General features: G+C 33.6%; 1 protein-coding gene across 3 annotated transcripts; it reads left to right on the forward strand.

The window, feature by feature from the left end:
- The first annotated feature begins 234 nt into the window (after nucleotides 1–234).
- On the forward strand, nucleotides 235–20,992 carry LOC113052915 (interleukin-1 receptor type 1-like). 3 transcript variants are annotated; one of them, XM_026217392.1, is made up of 11 exons: nucleotides 235–445; nucleotides 4,601–4,687; nucleotides 6,195–6,447; nucleotides 9,177–9,357; nucleotides 11,407–11,572; nucleotides 12,237–12,299; nucleotides 12,391–12,523; nucleotides 17,469–17,614; nucleotides 18,502–18,645; nucleotides 18,849–19,013; nucleotides 20,511–20,902. In XM_026217392.1, exons 1-11 carry the CDS (start codon nucleotides 424–426, stop codon nucleotides 20,900–20,902), a joined length of 1,752 nt encoding a protein of 583 aa, XP_026073177.1. In that variant the 5' UTR covers nucleotides 235–423. The 3 variants fall into 3 exon arrangements, with proteins under 3 accessions (XP_026073177.1, XP_026073176.1, XP_026073178.1); XM_026217391.1 differs by having other exon boundaries at nucleotides 243–445; nucleotides 18,499–18,645; nucleotides 20,511–20,992; XM_026217393.1 differs by having other exon boundaries at nucleotides 248–587; nucleotides 18,499–18,645; nucleotides 20,511–20,992.
- Nucleotides 20,993–22,240: the final 1,248 nt, after the last annotated feature.

A 22,240-nucleotide genomic window follows, 5' to 3' on the forward strand; every position in this document is an offset into this window, starting at 1 on the left:
GTTATTTGTGTATTTAAAGTATTGTTCACTGTTTTTTTAACTTTGCACAGTGTTTGTCTTTTGTAAACGTAATAAATACAATGCAAAAAACTCAAAATCTAACTCTGGTTCTAGCAGAAGCATTGAAAGTGCGCCCCCTGCAGGATTGAAGGTGTAACTCACTCACGCGCCTCATTTTCAGACAGCGGTGAAGGATTAAGTCACGTGTGAACAGATTTAAGTTACTTTCAGTCCCTCAAACCTTTAAATGTTGTTAAAAAAAGCAGTTCAAGTCACAAGTGACAAAATGTGTAAAGCTCAGTGAAAGCAGCATCAAGCCCAGCGACTTTTCTCCTCCTCTCTCTCTCTCTCTTGTTCATTGCGCAACTCTCTTTCTGAGGCGTTGGAGAGGAAGCTTCCCAAGCGCGCAGAGGATATTGCAAAATGCGCTTTCTCAAACATTCCTGTGAGTATGGAGAAGTAGCACGACTTTGCGGCCATATATGTGCTCTTTAGGGTCGGATGAAGACACGTTAACCGTGTGCTCGACTCGAGTATTAAGCGAGTTTTATCTGAAGGGGATCATGATGCTTTGGGAGCGACTGTAGGTAAGACCCCTAGATCACTAGATCCCTGTTTGTGGTGAGCGGCTCCATCTGTGTTTGATTCATTTAATATCCATGACTTGACTTCCCTGGGTTTGGTTTTTGAAAAGATTTCCCGGATTTCCTCAGTAAACATGCGGTGTGGTAAATCCTTACCTGGCATTTCACTTGTTGAATGAATATGTTCATGTTTGTTCAGCAGACTCCTGTCTATATATATTTTACATCAGTCTGGCAGTCACACTTAGTCATTCTCCACTATTACTTTTTCCCACGTTTTAGAATGACGGGAAAGCTTTGGAAAATCACACTAAAGTATTTTATATTTAAGTTTCCTTGTCTAGATTTCAGCACATTTATCTGCCAACTTCATTAGGAGCATCATGGATTGTTTTACAACACTAGTGAAGGAGGAACATGCATGTGCTGGATAAGTAATGATGCTTTTTTTTTTTTTTTTAGCTGTTTTAATGTAAATTTTAATTGCATAAAAATTGCATTAATTTACCAAGTGGGTTTCAAGCATTTAAGCAAAAGCCTTTGGATATATATATATATATATATATATATATATATATATATATATATATATATATATATATAAGGGCTTTAATATCATGATAAACATAAATTGACTGTGTGTCCAGATGGTGTGAATGGACAATGGGGCCAAAATAGGAAGTGGATGATTTGTGGCTTTGATATTGTTTTATTAACTTGCACTTTAGTTATTATGTTGACTCACAATGCGTCATTCATGCTTCATGCTTTCATTTATTTTGCATGCATCTTTTTTTTTTTTTTTTTTCAAATGACTTTTATATAACATTTTTAAAATCCACTTTCTTATGGACACCTTCTTTATCAGTGACAGTTTTAATCTGTTTACATTAATTGCATTTGCAAGTGTGTTTATAAAGCCATGATTTTGTATATTAAATGAATCACAGCAAAGTGGATATTTATAGAAATAAAAATTCTAGTTCAAAGAAGCAGATTGTAGTTTGTGAAAGCATAAGTGTCTCCCAAACATTTATTCAAACGTATTGATTTAGATTCAACACATCGTCTGTGTTTAGAAGGTTTACAATCATAAACATTCACCATCACAAGCTGGAAAAAGCACGTGTTTTGTATAATGGCGTTTATGTAATTTAAGGTTGGAGTTATTTGAGATGCGTTGGAATAGTACAACATGTCCTCACACACATACAGTACATGTTTGGACTGAATCAGACGCATTGGGCAAACTACAGACTCGTTGCTATTATGAAACCTCATGTGGCTGTAGTGAAATCTGTGGTTGTGGGAACTCAACCCTTGAATGGTTTTCTCTCTGTCTGTTCGGTTTGATGGACATGTTGTAAATGGCTTGTTAACTTGTACTTCACCCCGTCAGGAAATTGTTGAACTATTATAAAGATGTGGCATGTTAGAATGAATTTTCCTTGGGTCAGTAATGAGAGTCATTGGGGATTGTCATTTTTTTTAAAACCAGTGCCACCCAGATTTATCTTGAACTTGACAAACAGGTTCATTCTGGTCGCCAATTTTCTTCTTGTTTGTTTTTCCATTTCTTAGCAGAAAGGGTGAAACCGGATTTGCAAATGTTTGTGAATCAGCCCCAAAATAATGCAGCACGCCTTTAATACTCAACAGGGTGTTTTTAGACCTATCAGAAATAAAAAAATGAAAGTTTTTTGAGAATTGACCAACATTTAGGCCATCCAAGATGAAGATGAGTTTGTTTCTTAATGGGAACAGATATGGAGAAATTTGGCTGGCATATGAATGGGTGCCGTCAGAATAAGAATCCAAACAGCTGATAATAACATCACAATAATCCACAGCTGAAACAAATCCAGCATTAAGATGTGTTTTAACTTCAAAGACGAGTCCATAATCCATAATAAGGTCCTTCTCGTGTTCTCTCTCACATCAACATCCACCCACATATTTGTTTAGAGCTGTTTGGACTCATATAAAGGACTCGTATTTTAGCTGGGATCATCGATTTGGGGTTTCTTAAAAAACATGTAGCTTTTGTCTTCTCCAGATGTTAACTGATGGACTGGAGTGCTGTGGATTATTGTGATGTTTTTATCAGACTCTGATTCTGACGGCACCCATTCACTGCAGCGCATCCATTGGAAGGTGATTCTAAGCTACATTTCTCCAAACTACAATGGAAAATCAAGCTTACAGGGATAGTTCACCCGAAAATGAAAATGACTCCTAGATTTACTCACCCTCAAAACATCCTTCGCTTTCAGAAGAATACAGTCAGAGTTATATAAAAAAGATTCCTGGCTCTTCCAAGCTTCACAATGGCAGTGAATGGGTGTTGAGATTTTGAAGTCCAGTAAACTGCATCCATCCATCATGAAAAGTGCTCTGTGGGGTTAATTAATAAAGGCCTTCTGAGTGGAATCAATGCATTTGTGTAAAATCTTTATAAACCATAATTTCCGCTAACTGTTGTACTTGTGTTGACAAGAGGGTGGTGTTCCAGCGGATGATATAAAACGTAGACAAATGCATCGAGAGAAAAACAAAAGACCGGTCATGAATTAAAAAGTACAAAATGAGAATTTGTAAAGAAAAATGTCGGAGGATTTCGATATTAAGCCAAGAGGAAGGAGACTGGTTTTCTTTTACTGTAAACAAAACTTGGATATTGCGTGACTAGCGTATTCTTACTGGATCTTACGTAAAACGTCCTTCGTCATCCACTATTAAAATGATAATATCTCTTTAAAATGTATTTAAATGTGGCTGCTGTAAGCATGTGAGTACAAGTGAAATCAACTGACATCATCACCTGTTCACTAACCGTGAAGTAAATGTTTTGCAATCCTCTGAACATCTGGATGAGGGTTTGGAGGTTAATTGAAATGTTTAAATTCAGGGTTAATGTGGGCCATGTACTAGATCCTGTTTAACAACCGAATGTTCCCTTTTTCTTCAATGTGCATGTTTACATTTATTCCTCAAATTCCCATTTTAATGCTGAGCAGGCGTGTTAGGTTCCTCTGAAGTGCAGCCGGGTAGTCTACTATTTGAAGAACGAAAACTGTTGTGCAAGAATGACTGTGTGTTAGTCGATCGAGAGCTACTGAGCTTCAGCTCTAGTCAGCATTTCCCATCTATCTGCATTTCTTGGAGAGGAGGGAAGTGAGAGTAGAAAGCATATTCTTAAGCTTAGTTATTTAAGGTTTATGCATCTCAAAATGTTTTTGCCCTCTTGTTTTATTGTGTAGTTTATTATTTTTTTGCAGTTTGTAATTAGTTCACAGTTGTCATTTTCACAAAAACAAAAATACTATGTGCAAGCATTTTTTGTTGTTGTTGTTGAAGTTTTACATTAAACAAAGCTTATTGAAGTATGTTCGGTAAAAAAAAAAAAAAATCAGTTGTTCTACAGTACTTCAGTGTTGCTTGCCATTTCTTTGTAATTATTTGTGACATTTACTAGCAACTTGAGAGTGAGTCAGACCTACACTGATTTTCTTTTTTGCCATAATTTTTCCATTGTGTGTGTGTGTGTGTGTGTGTGTGTGTGTGTGTGTGTGTGTGTGTGTGTGTGTGTGTGTGTGTAGAAAATGTTCTTTTTCACCCTGATCCTGGGATGACCTTTGAGCTTGTGCCTCAAACACGTTCAGTAAACACAAGGTTCAAAGGTCATCAGACCTGACTAACAACATCATAAAAGCTGAAGGGAACATTCAAGAGTGCCTGAATATTATTTATAGGGTTTGCTAATATCAGAAACATGGACAATCTGCAAATATCAGGGACATTTAAAGTTGAAATTGCAGATGTTTGCAGAAAAAACAACACACACACACAAAAATATATATATATATAATTTTAGTTATCCTCAACTTTTGTGTGTGTGTGTGTGTTGTCTGTTAGACATTCTATTCTGATTCTAATTTCTTAAATTCAAAAATGAAATCTTCTGCATTCTGCATCTCTATTCAAATTCCGTCATCGTGTCATTTCTTTCTCTGCAGACATGGGTCGGTCGTCCCTCGTTTTCCTGGTCGCTGTACTTCAGGCAACTGAATGTGCCGTGCTCTCAACGGACACTTTAGGTCCGGGTAAGGAAGTTGCATCTGTTTCCTTAATTAACTTTACTACCTGGATGAAGTGAGTCATATACTGATGGGTGGCAATGAAATAAAAATCAATTATAGCTTGATGAGGATGTTTGATTTAATGTACCTCATAAAACTCTGTGTACAGAACAGCATTTAAACTCAAGGCGTGTCTGCAAAGCTCGGAAAATACTTAAGATACAAGGTGCACAGTACATGTGTGTGTGTGTGTGTATACATACATATATATAATGAAGCCTTTTCTTGAAATTTACACTCATGCATATAACAGATGCTTTTACCCAATGTGACTTACATTTACATATTTATATATATTAAAAAATAAATAAATAAAAAATTTAATATAATTAATATTAAATATATATATATATATATATATATATATATATATATATATATATATATTTAATATTAACAATATATTAAATATAATTAATTAATTATATTTTTAATTAAATATATATATATATATATATATATATATATATATTTATTTATTTATTTATTTATTTATTTTTTTTATCAGTATGTGTGATCCCTGGGAACTGAACCCATGACCTTTTGTGCTGCTAACGCAATGCTCTACCACTGAGCCACAGGAACATAACAAAATATTTAGAAATCTATGAAAAAAATTGATGAACCGTGTTGTGGAAAAAATAAAATGTTATTTATTTATCTATTTTTAGGTATTTATTTATTTATTTATTAGTACTTATAGTTTTTGTTAATATTTTAAATAAATTCAATTTTTCTATTTTCTTTTTTCTTTCTTTTTTCCCCTTTTTTTAAAAAGGGATAGTTCACCCAAAAATTAAAATGACTCGATAATTTACTCGCCCTCAAGCCATACTCAGTGTATATTACTTTTTTTCACAGATGAATACAATCAGAGTTATATCAATGCTCTGGCTCCTCCAAGCTTTATAATGGCAGTGAATGGGTGTTGAGATTTTGAAGTCCAATAAAGTACATCCATCCATCATGAAAAGTGCTCCACTTGAGTTTCATTAGTTATATTGTTTGTCTTTGTCATTTTATTACATGTTCATATAGTTTTAATAAATCTCTGATTTGCTTTGGTTATTATGATACAAACAAGGTTCACAGTGCATATTAAAATACTTATATATATATATATATATATATGTCCATATAGTTTTAATAAAGTTTTAGTTTATGCATTTTTAGTTATTTGAAAACTTATGAAATAATGCAACTAAATGAAAATGAGAAATCGTTGATATTAATTTGTTTTTTTATATTGTATTTTATATCAGTTAATCTTTTTATTTAATTATAGTCATTTCTATGGTTTTAGTTAAGAATAATAACACCGCTTGAGGCAGGTAATGCATGGGGAAAAAAATGTAGCATTAGTGTTTATTTATTTATTAATTTTTCCATGCTCTCATATTACGCCTTTACATTCTCTAGCATTGTTTGGTGTTGGTCAGTAACTGTCTTCTTCATGCATGTCTCTGAACAGAATCCTGCAAGGATTACGGACAGGCGTTTGACCGGATGTTCCCGATCCCCGGTGAAGCGGCGATACTGGAGTGTCCACTGGAGATGCATTATCTCTTTAACACTTCAGAAACGCCATACAACGTCACATGGTACGATGAGAGAACGGGCTCTGAGATCACGGAGCTGGAGCAGAGCATCATGCTCAAGGAAACACAACTGTGGTTCTTCAACGTCAGCATGCAGCAGCAAGGAAAGTACACCTGTGTGGTCAGGTATGAACAGACTCCATCCTCTGCATCTTTAAAGTCATTCTGTATGTTTATCAATAAGAAGCAATGCCATGAAAAGTGCTCGGGACAGATGACCGAATGTATCATTTGCATGTGATTTGAAACAAATCTGTCACAATTACAGTCCGTGCATGAGGTCTTAAAGAGACAGCAACCCAATTAAACCTGCTGCTGACTGTCATTAAGGGTTATTTTCATTGAAGACTAACCTGTGATATTAAAGCTAAACAGATTATTCAGTTTCTGAATATTATTGTTATACCTATCAGAAAGAGTTAAGCACATTTAATTTGATTTGTTTGTGCCGGTGCTTGTCATTTTTCTATTCTTATTTTATTACTGACGGTTTATTCGTCCTTTTTAGTTCAAATACATTCAATTCATTTCATTGCTTCCATTGTCCTCATTGGTAAGTCGCTTTGGATAAAATGTAAAAACTTAAAAGTCAAATGAAGTGATACTTTCAAACTCAAGTCACTGTTTTAAGGAGTGAGTCATTGAGTCATTCATTCAACCGTTTTCAAAAGGTTATTAATGTTTCTTTTTATAAATAGCTTTCGCTGATTCATATTTTTGTGCAAACTGTGATACATTTTATTTTTCAAGATTCTTTAGAGAATAGGAAGTAAAAATCGTACTCAACCCAAACCTTTGAATGGTAGTTTATCATGTTTCAACATTGATAATAATCAGAATTTTTTAATGTGCATCAAATCATCATATTATTCTGATTTCTGAAGATCATGTGACACTGAAGACTGGAGGAATGATGCTGTAAATTCAGCTGTGCATCACAGGAATAAATTATATTTTACAATATATTCAAAAAGAGACAATTTACTTTAAATTGTAAAACTATTTCACAGTTTTTACTGTATTTTAATCAAGTAATTTCAGCCTTGGTGAGAGGAAGAGACTTATTCAAACATAGGTGTATATTATAAATGTATCATATGGAAAAAACATTTTTTAAATCAATTTTACTGCATTATGCAATATGCAATCACAATATGAATAAGAGTCAGTATGATCAAAGGGATTAAGGGGTTTTGGGGATGTTTCTGTGGGGTGGGGGATTTCAGGAGGTGTTGCTTCACATGCAATCATTTTGGAAGTGAGATGTTTTTTAGAAATGTGTCTTGGGCACAGGATGTGGTTACTCTGTCAGACTCCGGGTTACAGAGCTCGCATGCAACAGAAATGCCTTTTTTTACGATGCTGAGATTTTTTCCACTGTGACTTTGATATGTTTTGGTGAGACTCACTGAAGCTGCAGTGCTCTGTTGACTGAAGAAATAAATGAATGGAAAGATCAGGAAGGATTAATATGTGACGTTTCCAGGATGGTGAGATGAGCAAACCAGTGTAGTGTTGAACAGCTGTTAAAGATCCTGACCTTTAAACAACCTGCTGCCGACAAACACACACTTACTGTCACTGACAGAAGCTGTAAGCAAAGAAAGGTTAAGAAAACAGGCTGAATATACAGATTAAAAAATAAAAAAAGTTAAAAGGCAAAGATGTGGTGCTTAGCTGTTCTTCTGTGTAAAGTGCAATGTGCTGCTGGAAGCTTCTTATGTTACATGAAATAATATAATTAGGAAACTTGCACTGTATTTATTTTTCTTAAACAGAACAAGATACATGAAATGTATTACACAGAAAAAATACTTAACAATGCAATTTAATTTAGGTAATAATTAAGAATAATTAATTTGTAAGCGGTGGTGGGGGGGGGTTAACTTACAGGTGTTTACTAGAGAAAAAAAACATGATTTAAACTTAAAAAATATAAGGATTGCTAAAATTGTTTGTTTATTTATTGTTTATTCATTTATTTGTTATATTATTGTAGATTTATCTACATCTACCTACCTATTTGTTGATGTTGTTGTCTGCATTTTTAAATAATTAATGTAATTGAGTTATATATTTATTTTTCTAAGTATTTTTTATTTGTGTTTTGCTTAACCAGAAACTTAATTTTTTTTTAATTATTATTCTTTTATTTTATATATGAATTAACCCATAAAGCAAACTAGCAGTTTGTTTGTATGTTGTTGTTTTTATTTCTTTATTAATATAGTTATCGTTTGTGCTTTGCTAAACTTACGAATCAGAAAATTAAATATTAGGACTGTTAAATATATATATATATATATATATATATATATAAAATTTAAGTTTTTATTTTATACTATTATTATTAATATTATTATTATTATTAAAGAAATCCAGTATAAGAAGGGGTGTAAAGAACATATGGCAATAAAATAAAAATAAAAAACAAGGTTGAGAAATACTGATATAGATAAATGCATGGAGCTTAATCTGTCAGCAGAGGGCAGCATTAGTCTTTTGCATCCCATATTTCCTGTGTGTGTGTGAGATCCATTTCCTCTATTTTATATCTTGTTCTTTCCATCCCACTGCTGTGTGTAAAATATGACATGCAGAATACTAGAACAAAACCGTTTTTTAATCCATTGCATACAGTGATTTATTTTCTTTTCAAAATAGCATGCACAAAAATGTCTCTACTTCCTGACAGGTAATGTTAAGATACACACGTTGTGAGAAATCAGCCGGAATGGTCCAAACTTTGTTAGCCAGTCAGTAACATGCGCTGCCTGTCATGTCTTTGGTTTAGGAGAGCGAGCTGCTTGTCTTGATCACCACACTTACCATGTCTGTGTCTATTTTGTCATCAGAACTCAAAGTGAGTGCTACAAACAGGCGACAGGACTGGTGGTGACCGAAATGACGTCAGAAAACTGTGAGAGACCAGAGAGGGGAGGCCAGCGGATCAAACTTCATGTGAACGATCTCCTCGCCTGCCCTCTGAGGAAATATCTGAAGAGCGTGGACAGTCCGTCCATCCAGTGGTACAAGGTAGAAAATGCATTGTTTATATCTTTATCTGATAAAGGCCTTAAAGCGACAGTGCATCCAAAAAAGAAAGCCTAATATTGTTCCAAATCTGTTCTGATGAGCAACATTCATATTCATTAGAGAAGCTTTTTTTATGACTTCTCCAATAGGAATCACATTAGGCCTAAATGTAGATGAATGTATTTTAATTGCATATAGCATTTCCATGCATTTGGATTAAAACTCACATATTTATGCTAGTTCTAAGACATTTGAATAAATGCATTCTAAAAAAATCATCATTTACATAAAATCAAATAATTAATTTGGTCAGTGATAACTATTGCATTAATTTGTATTTATTTAGTAATATATATATATATGTATATATATATATATATATATATATATATATATATATAATATTACATAATATATATATTAGATCAGATATCTAGCCTGTTTCATTTATGTATGGCTGGCAAATATGCAATGATTAAATAATGATTAGTTTGTTAAAACAGTGTAATCCAAATGCATGGAAATTTTATATGCAGTTCAAAAACATAAATCTTTTTGAGGCTGGGAAACTTGATTCTTAAATTAAATTGTAATGTTTAAGTAACAAACTAGCCCTTGTTAATGTTCAATTCTGTGTCTGAACGTGATGTTTCAGGTCAAATTTATCCTATGAGTATTTAATACCATTTGCTAAAAATCATAAAAAACCTGTAAATGTAATGTCAGTACTAACATTAATGCATGTTATTTCATTTTATATCATTTGTTTAGACGCATAGATTTGATGGTTAAAGGTACAGGTTGTAGGACCTGCCACTAGAGGGCGCACGATTAAAACAATAACAATCGCGTGGTTTGATGACACTAAAGAGCGTGGAATGATGGGATTTGTTGTCTTCTACCCATCCGCTGATGGCCATCAAATCAGACGGAAACATAAATCATGGATTTAACGCGAGTTCAACGATTTGCGCGAGTAGATTACATACAAAGTCAATGCAAAGACGCGATCAGACTATGGATCACACGCATCCTTGCACGGGTCTAGAGACGCGATGCCCCGCGTTTGGCGTGTATGACCCATAATACTAATCTTGTAGATCATTATAATAGCATACATTTTCTGTAAAGATACAAATCAAAACAACTCACCTGTCGAGTAAAACACAAGCGAGATCGGCATCTCTTTCTAGTTGAAGTTTGTCGCGAAGCTACTTCCGCATTTGTCCAGGACACAGTTGTCATGTGGTTTCTACGTCAGTAAAGGCACAAAGGGTAACTAACGTCATTAGATTCATATACATGCTACATACTCCGATACAGTAGGTGGTGGTATGCATCTGATAAGCCATGGTTGCAATCTGCCATAAAACTAAGAAGAAGGAGAACTAACGTCATTGTGTCACTGTTTAGAATGGGAATTTTCTCATGATTTACAAGTAGTTGAAAACATTAGAGATATTGTTAGTAATCAGCTGGACAAAATATATAACACTAGCCTAGTGCAGTGGTTCCCAACCTTTTTCAACTCGCGGCCCACACAACCAACTGCCCACTGCAAAAAAATTAACTGACCCCGCTTTTGTTGGGTTAATAACTTTGTACTCAGAAGCTAGACTGTTAACTGTCTTTATTGAATGAACTGGCAATGAACAGAAAATAACTCGGGCTGGCACCGCTTGGCACAACTGCTGTTGTTCTGTAGCATATGCAGCAAAAATATCAAAGATAAATTGGCGGTTTTTTCATAAACCAATCAGCAAGCTCGAATAGGGGAAGCATAGTTACAGTTTAATATTTATTTTTTGTTAATTATATATATGAAATGATGTTATGTTATGACTTAGAAATTTGTACATATATGAACAATATTATTATTTCTTTTAATAGTAATTGGCGGCCCACCTGCAGTACCATCACGACCGCGGCCCACAAGTTGAAAACCACTGGCCTAGTGGTTTTTGGATATTTTACTACAAATATCTTTCAAATTGTATCTTTAATGTAAACTCTCTTTCTTTGTCTCTACTGTGTCTGCTTTCCTCTCAGAACTGTGAGCTCCTTCAAGAAGATGAGAAGTTTACTCCAATTCTAGATATGCTCAACATACGGAACGTGGATCACGAGGACGCCGGATTTTACACCTGCAAGATGACCTTTCGTCTAGCTGGAGTCGTCCGTGAAATGGCCGAAACTATAAACTGTGAAGTGAATGGTGAGCATTTACTGCACTACAGGAAGATGATGTGTGAAGATAATGACGATTTGCTGAAAACTCACTCACTCTCCGGTCATCCGAGATTAGGATGAGTTTGTGTCTTCATCAGATTTGGAGAAATGTAGCATTGCATCACTTGCTCACCATTGGAGTGAATGGGTGCCATCAGACTAAGAATCCAAACAGCTGATAAAAACATCACAGTAATCCACAGCACTCCAGTCCATCAATTAACATCTGGAGAAGACAAAAGCTGAAACAAATCCAGCATTAAATGCTTTTAACTCAAATACATAGTCTATAATTCATAATAACATTTCCTCCAGTGAAAAAGTGCATTTCCTGTTGTCTATCACATCAACATCCAGCCACATTTTTGTTTAGAGCTGTTTAAACAGTGCTTGATCTGTGCAGATTTCTCTCCTGATTCAGACCAGAACACTTTTCCACTGGAGGAAGTGTTATTATGGATTATAAACCCGTATTTGACTTAAAATCATCTTAATGCTGGATTTGTTTCATCTTTTGTCTTCTCCAGATGTTAACTGATGGAGTGATGTGGATTATTGTTGTTTTTATCAGCAAAACAGTGCTTTAAATGAATGGTATGTGATTATTTATAATTACTTTGCCTTTTTAACTGCTTTTTTAATTATTGCAGATGAATATTTAATGAAGCCAGATATGATTGAGCCGGTTAATGAGATCATCAAAGTGGACAGGGGTGAGCTGGATAATTCATGCATTTATTACTGTATTATCATTTACTTATCGCGTTTTTAAAAATATTTTTTTGGTGTTTGTTCGTTCATTAGGTTCATCTTTCAGGAAGGACTGTGTGGTCGTTGTTCGGGGAAAAGGCATTCCCATGGTTGATGTGTTCTGGGTGTCTGAAGAGGAGTTAATATCCTTTGACACATCACATCGCATTCATCAGAAACCCATGAAGTACGTACTGAGTTTAGCTGTGTTTCAGATGAGATAAAGATAGTTTTCAACTTTGATTTGCTCAGGTTTGGTGTCCCTAGTACGACAATGTTTTAGTGCCACGTTGAAAAAAAAAAAGAAATCGAAGATTACAAGATAAAATCATAATATTGCGAGAATAAAGTCGAAATGTTTGGAGAATAAAGTCAAAATGTTTGGAGAATAAAGTCGAAATGTTTGGAGAATAAAGTCGAAATGTTTGGAGAATAAAGTCGAAATGTTTGGAGAATAAAGTCGAATTGTTTGGAGAATAAAGTCGAAATGTATGGAGAATAAAGTCGAAATGTATGGAGAATAAAGTCGAAATGTTTGGAGAATAAAGTCGAAATGTTTGGAGAATAAAGTCGAAATGTTTTGAGAATAAAGTCGAAATGTTTGAGAATAAAGTCGAATTGTTTGGAGAATAAAGTCGAAATGTTTGGAGAATAAAGTCGAAATGTTTGGAGAATAAAGTCGAAATGTTTGGAGAATAAAGTCGAAATGTTTGGAGAATAAAGTCGAAATGTTTGAGAATAAAGTCGAATTGTTTGGAGAATAAAGTCGAAATGTTTGGAGAATAAAGTCGAAATGTTTTGAGAATAAAGTCGAAATGTTTTGAGAATAAAGTCGAATTGTTTGGAGAATAAAGTCGAAATGTTTGGAGAATTAAGTCGAAATGTTTGGAGAATTAAGTCGAAATGTTTGGAGAATAAAGTCGAAATGTTTGGAGAATAAAGTCGAAATGTTTGGAGAATAAAGTCGAAATGTTTGGAGAATAAAGTCTAAATGTTTGGAGAATTAAGTCGAAATGTTTGGAGAATAAAGTCGAAATGTTTGGAGAATAAAGTCGAAATGTTTGGAGAATAAAGTCGAAATGTTTGGAGAATAAAGTCGAAATGTTTGGAGAATAAAGTCGAAATGTTTGAGAATAAAGTCGAATTGTTTGGAGAATAAAGTCGAAATGTTTGAGAATAAAGTCGAAATGTTTGGAGAATAAAGTCGAAATGTTTGGAGAATAAAGTCGAAATGTTTGGAGAATAAAGTCGAAATGTTTGAGAATAAAGTCGAATTGTTTGGAGAATAAAGTCGAAATGTTTTGAGAATAAAGTCGAATTGTTTGGAGAATAAAGTCGAAATGTTTTGAGAATAAAGTCGAATTGTTTGGAGAATAAAGTCGAAATGTTTTGAGAATAAAGTCGAAATGTTTTGAGAATAAAGTCGAATTGTTTGGAGAATAAAGTCGAAATGTTTGGAGAATTAAGTCGAAATGTTTGGAGAATAAAGTCGAAATGTTTGGAGAATAAAGTCTAAATGTTTGGAGAATAAAGTCTAAATGTTTGGAGAATTAAGTCGAAATGTTTGGAGAATAAAGTCGAAATGTTTGGAGAATAAAGTCGAAATGTTTGGAGAATAAAGTCTAAATGTTTGGAGAATAAAGTCGAAATGTTTGAGAATAAAGTCGAATTGTTTGGAGAATAAAGTTGAAATGTTTGAGAATAAAGTCGAAATGTTTGGAGAATAAAGTCGAAATGTTTGGAGAATAAAGTCGAATTGTTTGGAGAATAAAGTCGAAATGTTTGGAGAATAAAGTCGAAATGTTTGAGAATAAAGTCGAAATGTTTGGAGAATAAAGTCGAAATGTTTGGAGAATAAAGTCGAAATGTTTTGAGAATAAAGTCGAAATGTTTTGAGAATAAAGTCGAAATGTTTGAGAATAAAGTCGAATTGTTTGGAGAATAAAGTCGAAATGTTTGGAGAATAAAGTCGAAATGTTTTGAGAATAAAGTCGAAATGTTTTGAGAATAAAGTCGAAATGTTTGAGAATAAAGTCGAAATGTTTGGAGAATAAAGTCGAAATGTTTGGAGAATAAAGTCGAAATGTTTGGAGAATAAAGTCGAAATGTTTGGAGAATAAAGTCGAATTGTTTGGAGAATAAAGTCGAAATGTATGGAGAATAAAGTCGAAATGTTTGGAGAATAAAGTCGAAATGTTTGGAGAATAAAGTCGAAATGTTTGGAGAATAAAGTCGAAATGTTTGAGAATAAAGTCGAATTGTTTGGAGAATAAAGTCGAATTGTTTGGAGAATAAAGTCGAAATGTTTGGAGAATAAAGTCGAAATGTTTGGAGAATAAAGTCGAAATGTTTGGAGAATAAAGTCGAAATGTTTGGAGAATAAAGTCGAAATGTTTGAGAATAAAGTCGAATTGTTTGGAGAATAAAGTCGAAATGTTTGGAGAATAAAGTCGAAATGTTTTGAGAATAAAGTCGAAATGTTTTGAGAATAAAGTCGAATTGTTTGGAGAATAAAGTCGAAATGTTTGGAGAATTAAGTCGAAATGTTTGGAGAATTAAGTCGAAATGTTTGGAGAATAAAGTCTAAATGTTTGGAGAATTAAGTCGAAATGTTTGGAGAATAAAGTCGAAATGTTTGGAGAATAAAGTCTAAATGTTTGAAGAATTAAGTCGAAATGTTTGGAGAATAAAGTCGAAATGTTTGGAGAATAAAGTCGAAATGTTTGGAGAATAAAGTCGAAATGTTTGGAGAATAAAGTCGAAATGTTTGAGAATAAAGTCGAATTGTTTGGAGAATAAAGTCGAAATGTTTGAGAATAAAGTCGAAATGTTTGGAGAATAAAGTCGAAATGTTTGGAGAATAAAGTCGAAATGTTTGGAGAATAAAGTCGAAATGTTTGAGAATAAAGTCGAATTGTTTGGAGAATAAAGTCGAAATGTTTTGAGAATAAAGTCGAATTGTTTGGAGAATAAAGTCGAAATGTTTTGAGAATAAAGTCGAATTGTTTGGAGAATAAAGTCGAAATGTTTTGAGAATAAAGTCGAAATGTTTTGAGAATAAAGTCGAATTGTTTGGAGAATAAAGTCGAAATGTTTGGAGAATTAAGTCGAAATGTTTGGAGAATAAAGTCGAAATGTTTGGAGAATAAAGTCTAAATGTTTGGAGAATAAAGTCTAAATGTTTGGAGAATTAAGTCGAAATGTTTGGAGAATAAAGTCGAAATGTTTGGAGAATAAAGTCGAAATGTTTGGAGAATAAAGTCGAAATGTTTGGAGAATAAAGTCTAAATGTTTGGAGAATAAAGTCGAAATGTTTGAGAATAAAGTCGAATTGTTTGGAGAATAAAGTTGAAATGTTTGAGAATAAAGTCGAAATGTTTGGAGAATAAAGTCGAAATGTTTGGAGAATAAAGTCGAATTGTTTGGAGAATAAAGTCGAAATGTTTGGAGAATAAAGTCGAAATGTTTGGAGAATAAAGTCGAAATGTTTGGAGAATAAAGTCTAAATGTTTGGAGAATTAAGTCGAAATAAAGTCGAAATGTTTGGAGAATAAAGTCGAAATGTTTGGAGAATAAAGTCGAAATGTTTGGAGAATAAAGTCGAAATGTTTGGAGAATAAAGTCGAAATGTTTGGAGAATAAAGTCGAAATGTTTGGAGAATAAAGTCGAAATGTTTGGAGAATAAAGTCGAAATGTTAGGAGAATAAAGTCGAAATGTTTGGAGAATAAAGTCGAAATGTTTGGAGAATTAAGTCGAAATGTTTGGAGAATAGTTTGGAGAGAAGTTGCAGGCCACAGGGATTGATTTGAATATTGTATTGCGTTTGAGTGGCTGAATTATTTTACTGGGATGACCAAGAGTAAATTTCTACTTTATTCTCGTAATATTTTGACTTTATTCTCAAATTATTTTGACTTTATTTTTCATAATATTTTGACTTTAATCTCGTAATATTTCGACTTTATTCTCTAAACATTTTGACTTTTTTGTAATATTTTAACTTTATTCTCAAAACATTTAGACTTTATTTTTCTTAATATTTTGACTTTAATCTCGTATTATTTAGACTGTATTCTCTAAACATTTAGACTTTTTTGTAATATTTTGACTTTATTCTCAAAACATTTAGACTTTATTTTTCTTAATATTTTTACTTTAATCTCGTAATATTTCGACTTTATTCTTGAAACATTTAGATTAGATTTTTCTTTATTTATTTCTTAATAAAATTGACATTTTAATAATCTTGATCTGCATCTGTAAATTAACTACTGAAATGGGAAAATAATCATAACATTTGTAAAGTATTTGATTAATTGGATAATACAAAAAGAAATTTAACAATTATTAAATAGCTACAATATTTCATTTTACCCCCCCCCCAAAAAAAAAATTGTGTTGTGATTGTATTTCATTACTGTGATATAAAAGTTGAATTAATTATCCTGTGTTTTAAACCATTTAGACAAGACTTGTCATGCATTTATTATGAATATTCTTTACATTTGCGATTTATAAAATACCTTAAAAAAGAGAAAATACTCAAATAATATGAAGCACTGTTGATTTGTGAATTATTTATTTCATTGGTTACAACAAATGTGTTGTGATTGTATTTCATTACTGTAATATAAAAGTAGAATTAATTATCCATGTGTTTTAAACCATTTAGATAAGACTTGTCAATGTATTTATTATATATAATCTCTTGATTTTGCATTTGTAAAATTCGTACTAAATCGAGAAAATACTGAAACGCAATGTTCAATTCGATTGAACTTTTAGTTTTGGGGGAAAACATGAACAATTTAAAGCAGTATTACACTTATTGTTTATGCTTAAAACCGTCTTTGACCCATAAATATATGATTTCTGTGATACGATTTATTTCATGCATGCATCTTTCATGAGTCACAACAGATATAAGGAATATAGATTAAAATAAATAAATAAAAGATGACTACCTGTAAATATATTATGGCTTAATTGCAATCACAGGCAGACAGAAACCACATCTTTATGGTTTCTCTGTGGGAGTCTTGTGGGTGAATATTCCCGTCTATTGTTATGTTGGTGAGTAATATATTTTTCCTTCAGTTGAAGTGTAACCCTTGTCCTTTCCTCTCCAAGTGAAAGCAGAATGAAGGATGGTTTTCTTGTGGTGCAAACACTCTTTCTGTCTGCTGTATGGGAGGAAGATTTCTACGTAAACTTCACCTGTATGGCGTCCAGCGGCCGAGGACAAATGTTCAGCCAGATCTCACTCGTCCCTGCGGGTGCGTCACAACAACACCTAAATAAATATTACTTCCTGACACTTATAACTGTACATCAGATATCATTTTGTGGTACAGCACTTTCACTTTTACTGACAGATAACTAGTTGTTGAAAACTTGACCACTGGTGAGTGTTTATGATGTAGACAGAGCTGCTGAGATTTTACTTCAAGCAAAGATAGAAAAAGCACAGACCATCAACAAATCTGCACCTTCTTTGTTTTATTTTATTTTATTTTATTTATTTTTTATTTTTTTTGTTTGTTTCGTTTTGTTTTATTAATTTAAAAAAAGAGAAGTATATATATATATATAAACTACTTCATAAAATGATTTTTTTCCCAAAAATTAAATATTTGAAAAACAAGATATTAAAAATATTTAAATGAAAATAATACAATATTTACATTTTTTTATATTAAAATATTTAAATTAAAATATTATAATATAAAAAAGAAGATATGCAAATATTTACAATGAATCAAATATTTAAAGTCATATAAACAAATTAATATTTTTATTATTAATATGAATTAAAGTACTATCAGTACAACTTCATTTAAATTAGGGATGTAAATAAAAAAATCTGAATTTTCTGAAATTGTAATAACAGTAATTGTAGTTAACCAGTCAAACTTTATGCAAACTCTCATAAACTCTTCGTAATAAAATAAAATAACATAAAACGTGCAGATTTGTTGTTGGTTTATACTTTCTCTTTTTGTTTCTTTTTGAAAAATAAAAAATATTTAAATCAACGTACATGACGGATAATAATTTAAAGATTAGCCAGTGGGAAGTAATTTTTCAAGAAGCAAACATGATCTACTTTATACTGGCCGAAGATAAACAGCTGTAATTGTTTGTCCTGTCCCTTCATCAGCAGATGGGAACCTTTTCTTGCTTCTTGGTCTTCTTCTGGGCTCGATGGCATTGTTTTTCGTGATGGGTGTGCTTCTGTGCACCATATTCAAGGTGGAGCTGTCCTTGTGGGTCAGGACTGTGTTTCCATTTCTCTACAAAACCACAGGTAGTCACCATAAACAGGAAATAAACTTTTGCACTTTAGCATCGTCGCACAGTTACTGGGAAGTTACGCATGTTACATAAACTCGAATCAACACCTTTCAAGTGCATTCACAGCGCTGCAGTGCATGCTGAAAAATACATATTAATCACCTTTTATGTATTGCAAGTTTGGCATGTTCTGTGCTCTTTGTTTGCTTCTTGTAGATGGTGATGGGAAGCAGTATGATGCATACATCGCCTATCCCAGAGTCCTCGAAGGCTCAAGTGAAAAGGCTGAGATTTTTGCGATGAGTACTTTGCCGCAGGTCTTGGAGGGCCAGTACGGATATAAGCTGTTCATCCTGGGCCGGGACGGCCTGCCTGGGGAAGGTAAAGCACATGCAACAAAACAAAGCGCTGTCATATAAACAGCTGATTTCATTTAAGACATCAAATGATGATCGAGCACCAATTGTGAGCTGTATTTGATGTAGATGCACTATTTGGGTAGAAAAATATATAATATATTGGGTAGACGCAAGCGTCTCAGCTGCGTGGCATCTTGCCGACTGCCTGCGTGAGACGCGTGGAAAACGCGTGCATGCTAGAAATAGAACCAACGCCTATTTTTCACGCGACACGCGTGCGTGTTGGAATCGTTTCCAGGCAAAATATAATAGGAAAATATGTTTATATGTCATTTTGTACACAAATACAATTTAATTCATGACACTTTGATGTTTGAAAGTCTATAGGTTGACATATATTCAGATATAAATGTAATTTAAAAAATAAATTGATAATTATCGATTTTCAAATAGAGGACAATATGTGCAATATGCCAGTGTGTCACCGGCCTAATGTTTTCAAAAGGCGTCACGCGAGTGTGAACATCACTACAACTAGGAAAAAAATTATTGTAATTCAAACGCAGCTCCCATCGGCATTTAAACAGACCTTTGCTCTTAATTCCGATCGGTCCAACGTTATAACGAAATCTGAGCAGGTCTAAAAACTGAAACTGTTGATGCTGCACTTTACACTTTGGAAAAGTTATATATATTTTTTTTATATGAGCAGGCCTACAAGCTGGGATTGGTAAGGCTGCACTTGAAAATAGTTATGTATTTATATTTTATGATATTGTATATTATATGATATTGGTTTGAGACTGAGAGTATTTTATTTAGTGGAGAACTTTGCAGCAGTATTTTATTTCTTATTCTTTTTTAATTTTATATATATTTTATTAAAAAGTATTTAAAAAAGTGTAAACAAATTGTTAAAAAAAGTTTATAGTAATGAACAACCTGCAGTTTAATGTTTGCATTTCTTTCCCTTACTGTACCGAAAATGAACCGAACCATGACTTTAAAACCGAGGTACATACCGAACCGTGATTTTTGCTTATCGTTAAACCCCTACTATATAATAATAATAATAATATACAAAATGTATAGTTTTTAACAAAATATTACTATTTTATTATTTCAGTGTGAATAGTAAATAATTAATAAATTAATACTTTTATTTTACCGTAGAACTCTAAAATTGCAATACTAATATTCCGCTCTTTGTCATTTTCAAACGTTAAACCATCAAAACCAAAAGTATTTCTTTTTAACTCAGTATTTATTTTATGTATTTATTCAACTGGGGTTAGGAAGATGAGGTTAGCAATGAGTTAATTTAATTATTTAAATATTTAATTAAATCGCAGCCTGTACGAATATTATGGAAAAATATTATGGTTTTGGAATGATATCAGATAATAATCGTGCAGACCATATTATACTGAGATCTCTATTGATTTCTGTCGTTTATTTTGAGTTTCCATCACTGCATCCTTCAGAGCTTTACTCGGCTCTTTCCCGGTGTGTTTTCCAGCTGTGGTGGACGTGGTGCAGGACGCTCTGAGCCGCTGTCGCAGACTCCTGCTGCTCTACACGGCGTCGTCTCTGTGCAGCCCGGAGGCGCAGGACTGGGCCGAGCAGCAGACCGGTCTGTACCAAGCGCTGGTGGAGGACTCTATTAACATCGTGCTGCTGGAGCTGGAGGAGATCCACCAGCCGCTGCGGCTGCCCCTCGCCGTGCGCCTCCTCAAGGACAAACAGGGAGCTCTGCAAGCCTGGAAGAGAAGGAAGAGGTGGGCGTTCTGCGACGGGAAGTCAGAGGACCGTGTGACCTCTCTCCAGCCCTCGGCGCGCTTCTGGAGGGAGGTGCGCTACCATATGCCCATCAGAGGCAAAGCTAAAGAGAGAAACTGGTTTAGTTTCTAGACTAACACTACATGTGAACACTCAGGGTCAAGTTGTACTGTGTATAGTGATGCTGTCAGCAATCTGGAATGGTTTTCTGCTGCTTTTTTTGAAGCAAAAAGTTTATTTTTGGTTCAACCAAATGATGAGTCATAGCTTTCCTTATGACTTTCCTCTTTTTATGGTTTCTAAGGATTGAAACTAGACGGGGCGAGGCCAAAACTTGGTACTTTGTTTTTGTTTCAGGAAGGATGCACTGAATGAAAACGTTTATGATGTTTAAAATTAAGAGTTTTTGAACTTTCTGTTCATCAAAGAATCCTGAAAGATTAAATGTATTATGGTTTCCACAAGAATATGTGTCAGCACGACTGTTTTCAACAGTGATCATAATCAGAAATGTTTCTCGAGCAGCAAATCAGCATATTTTCATGATTTCTGAAGATCATGTGACACTGAAGACTGGAGGAATGATGCTGAAAATACAGCTGTGCATCACAGAAATACATTACAGTTCAACAGAGATTCACACAGGAAACAGTTATTTTAAATATTCAACAGTTTTTACGTTTTTTTTTTTTACTGTATTTTTGATCAAATACAGCCTTGGTGAGCTATTTTATGGAGAGTATTGGATTTGTACTTCTGGAGTTCAGCTGTTAATCTGATTGCAAGCTCTAAATCTCAACCTCAGAAAGATGAGAATCCTGAGGTCTGTCGTTTCCTGAACATGAAACCAGACCTGATGCGGTTTCTGATATTTTCTGGTTTGTATGAGAGGTGCTGAGATCAGAAAACACTTGCACGTCAAGCATTTTGTGGGCAGAAATTATGTATATAAGAGAAACTTTCTCATGATTTGTTGTGAGATACAGGCTTTTGTCAGTATATAATTCTAAATTGGATTGTCACACGTTGTGTTGAGCATTCCTGTTATTTTTTAAGACATTTTCCAAACATTTTATTATGGTGTATGTACAGTATAGATTGCATTTTTACTGTAAATAGGAATATTCAGAAAAAGATTTATTAAAATGTTAAAATACTGTCTCACTTCAACAAGCCTGCTGTTTGTTAGCTGGGGACTATCCGTTTTCAACGATCAATGCAGATTTGAGGACAGCCATTGGTTTTGCTGTTCTGTTTGGTTGCTAAAAGTACAGAAATGGCAAGCTTTTCCTTTTAATCAAAGAAGCGCCAACCGCAAACACCTGACCCAGATTCCGTTATGCAAATTTCCGTTCAATGCTGCCAGTTTTTGCGAACCACAACTTCAGTCAGGTCATACAGATGTATGAGTTAGGGGATGATTATAGATAGACAGACAGACAGATATGCAGCATTTATAGATATGTGACC

Source organism: Carassius auratus, chromosome 34 (assembly GCF_003368295.1).
Source record: "Carassius auratus strain Wakin chromosome 34, ASM336829v1, whole genome shotgun sequence".
In the NCBI taxonomy this organism is placed as follows: Eukaryota; Metazoa; Chordata; class Actinopteri; order Cypriniformes; family Cyprinidae; genus Carassius; species Carassius auratus.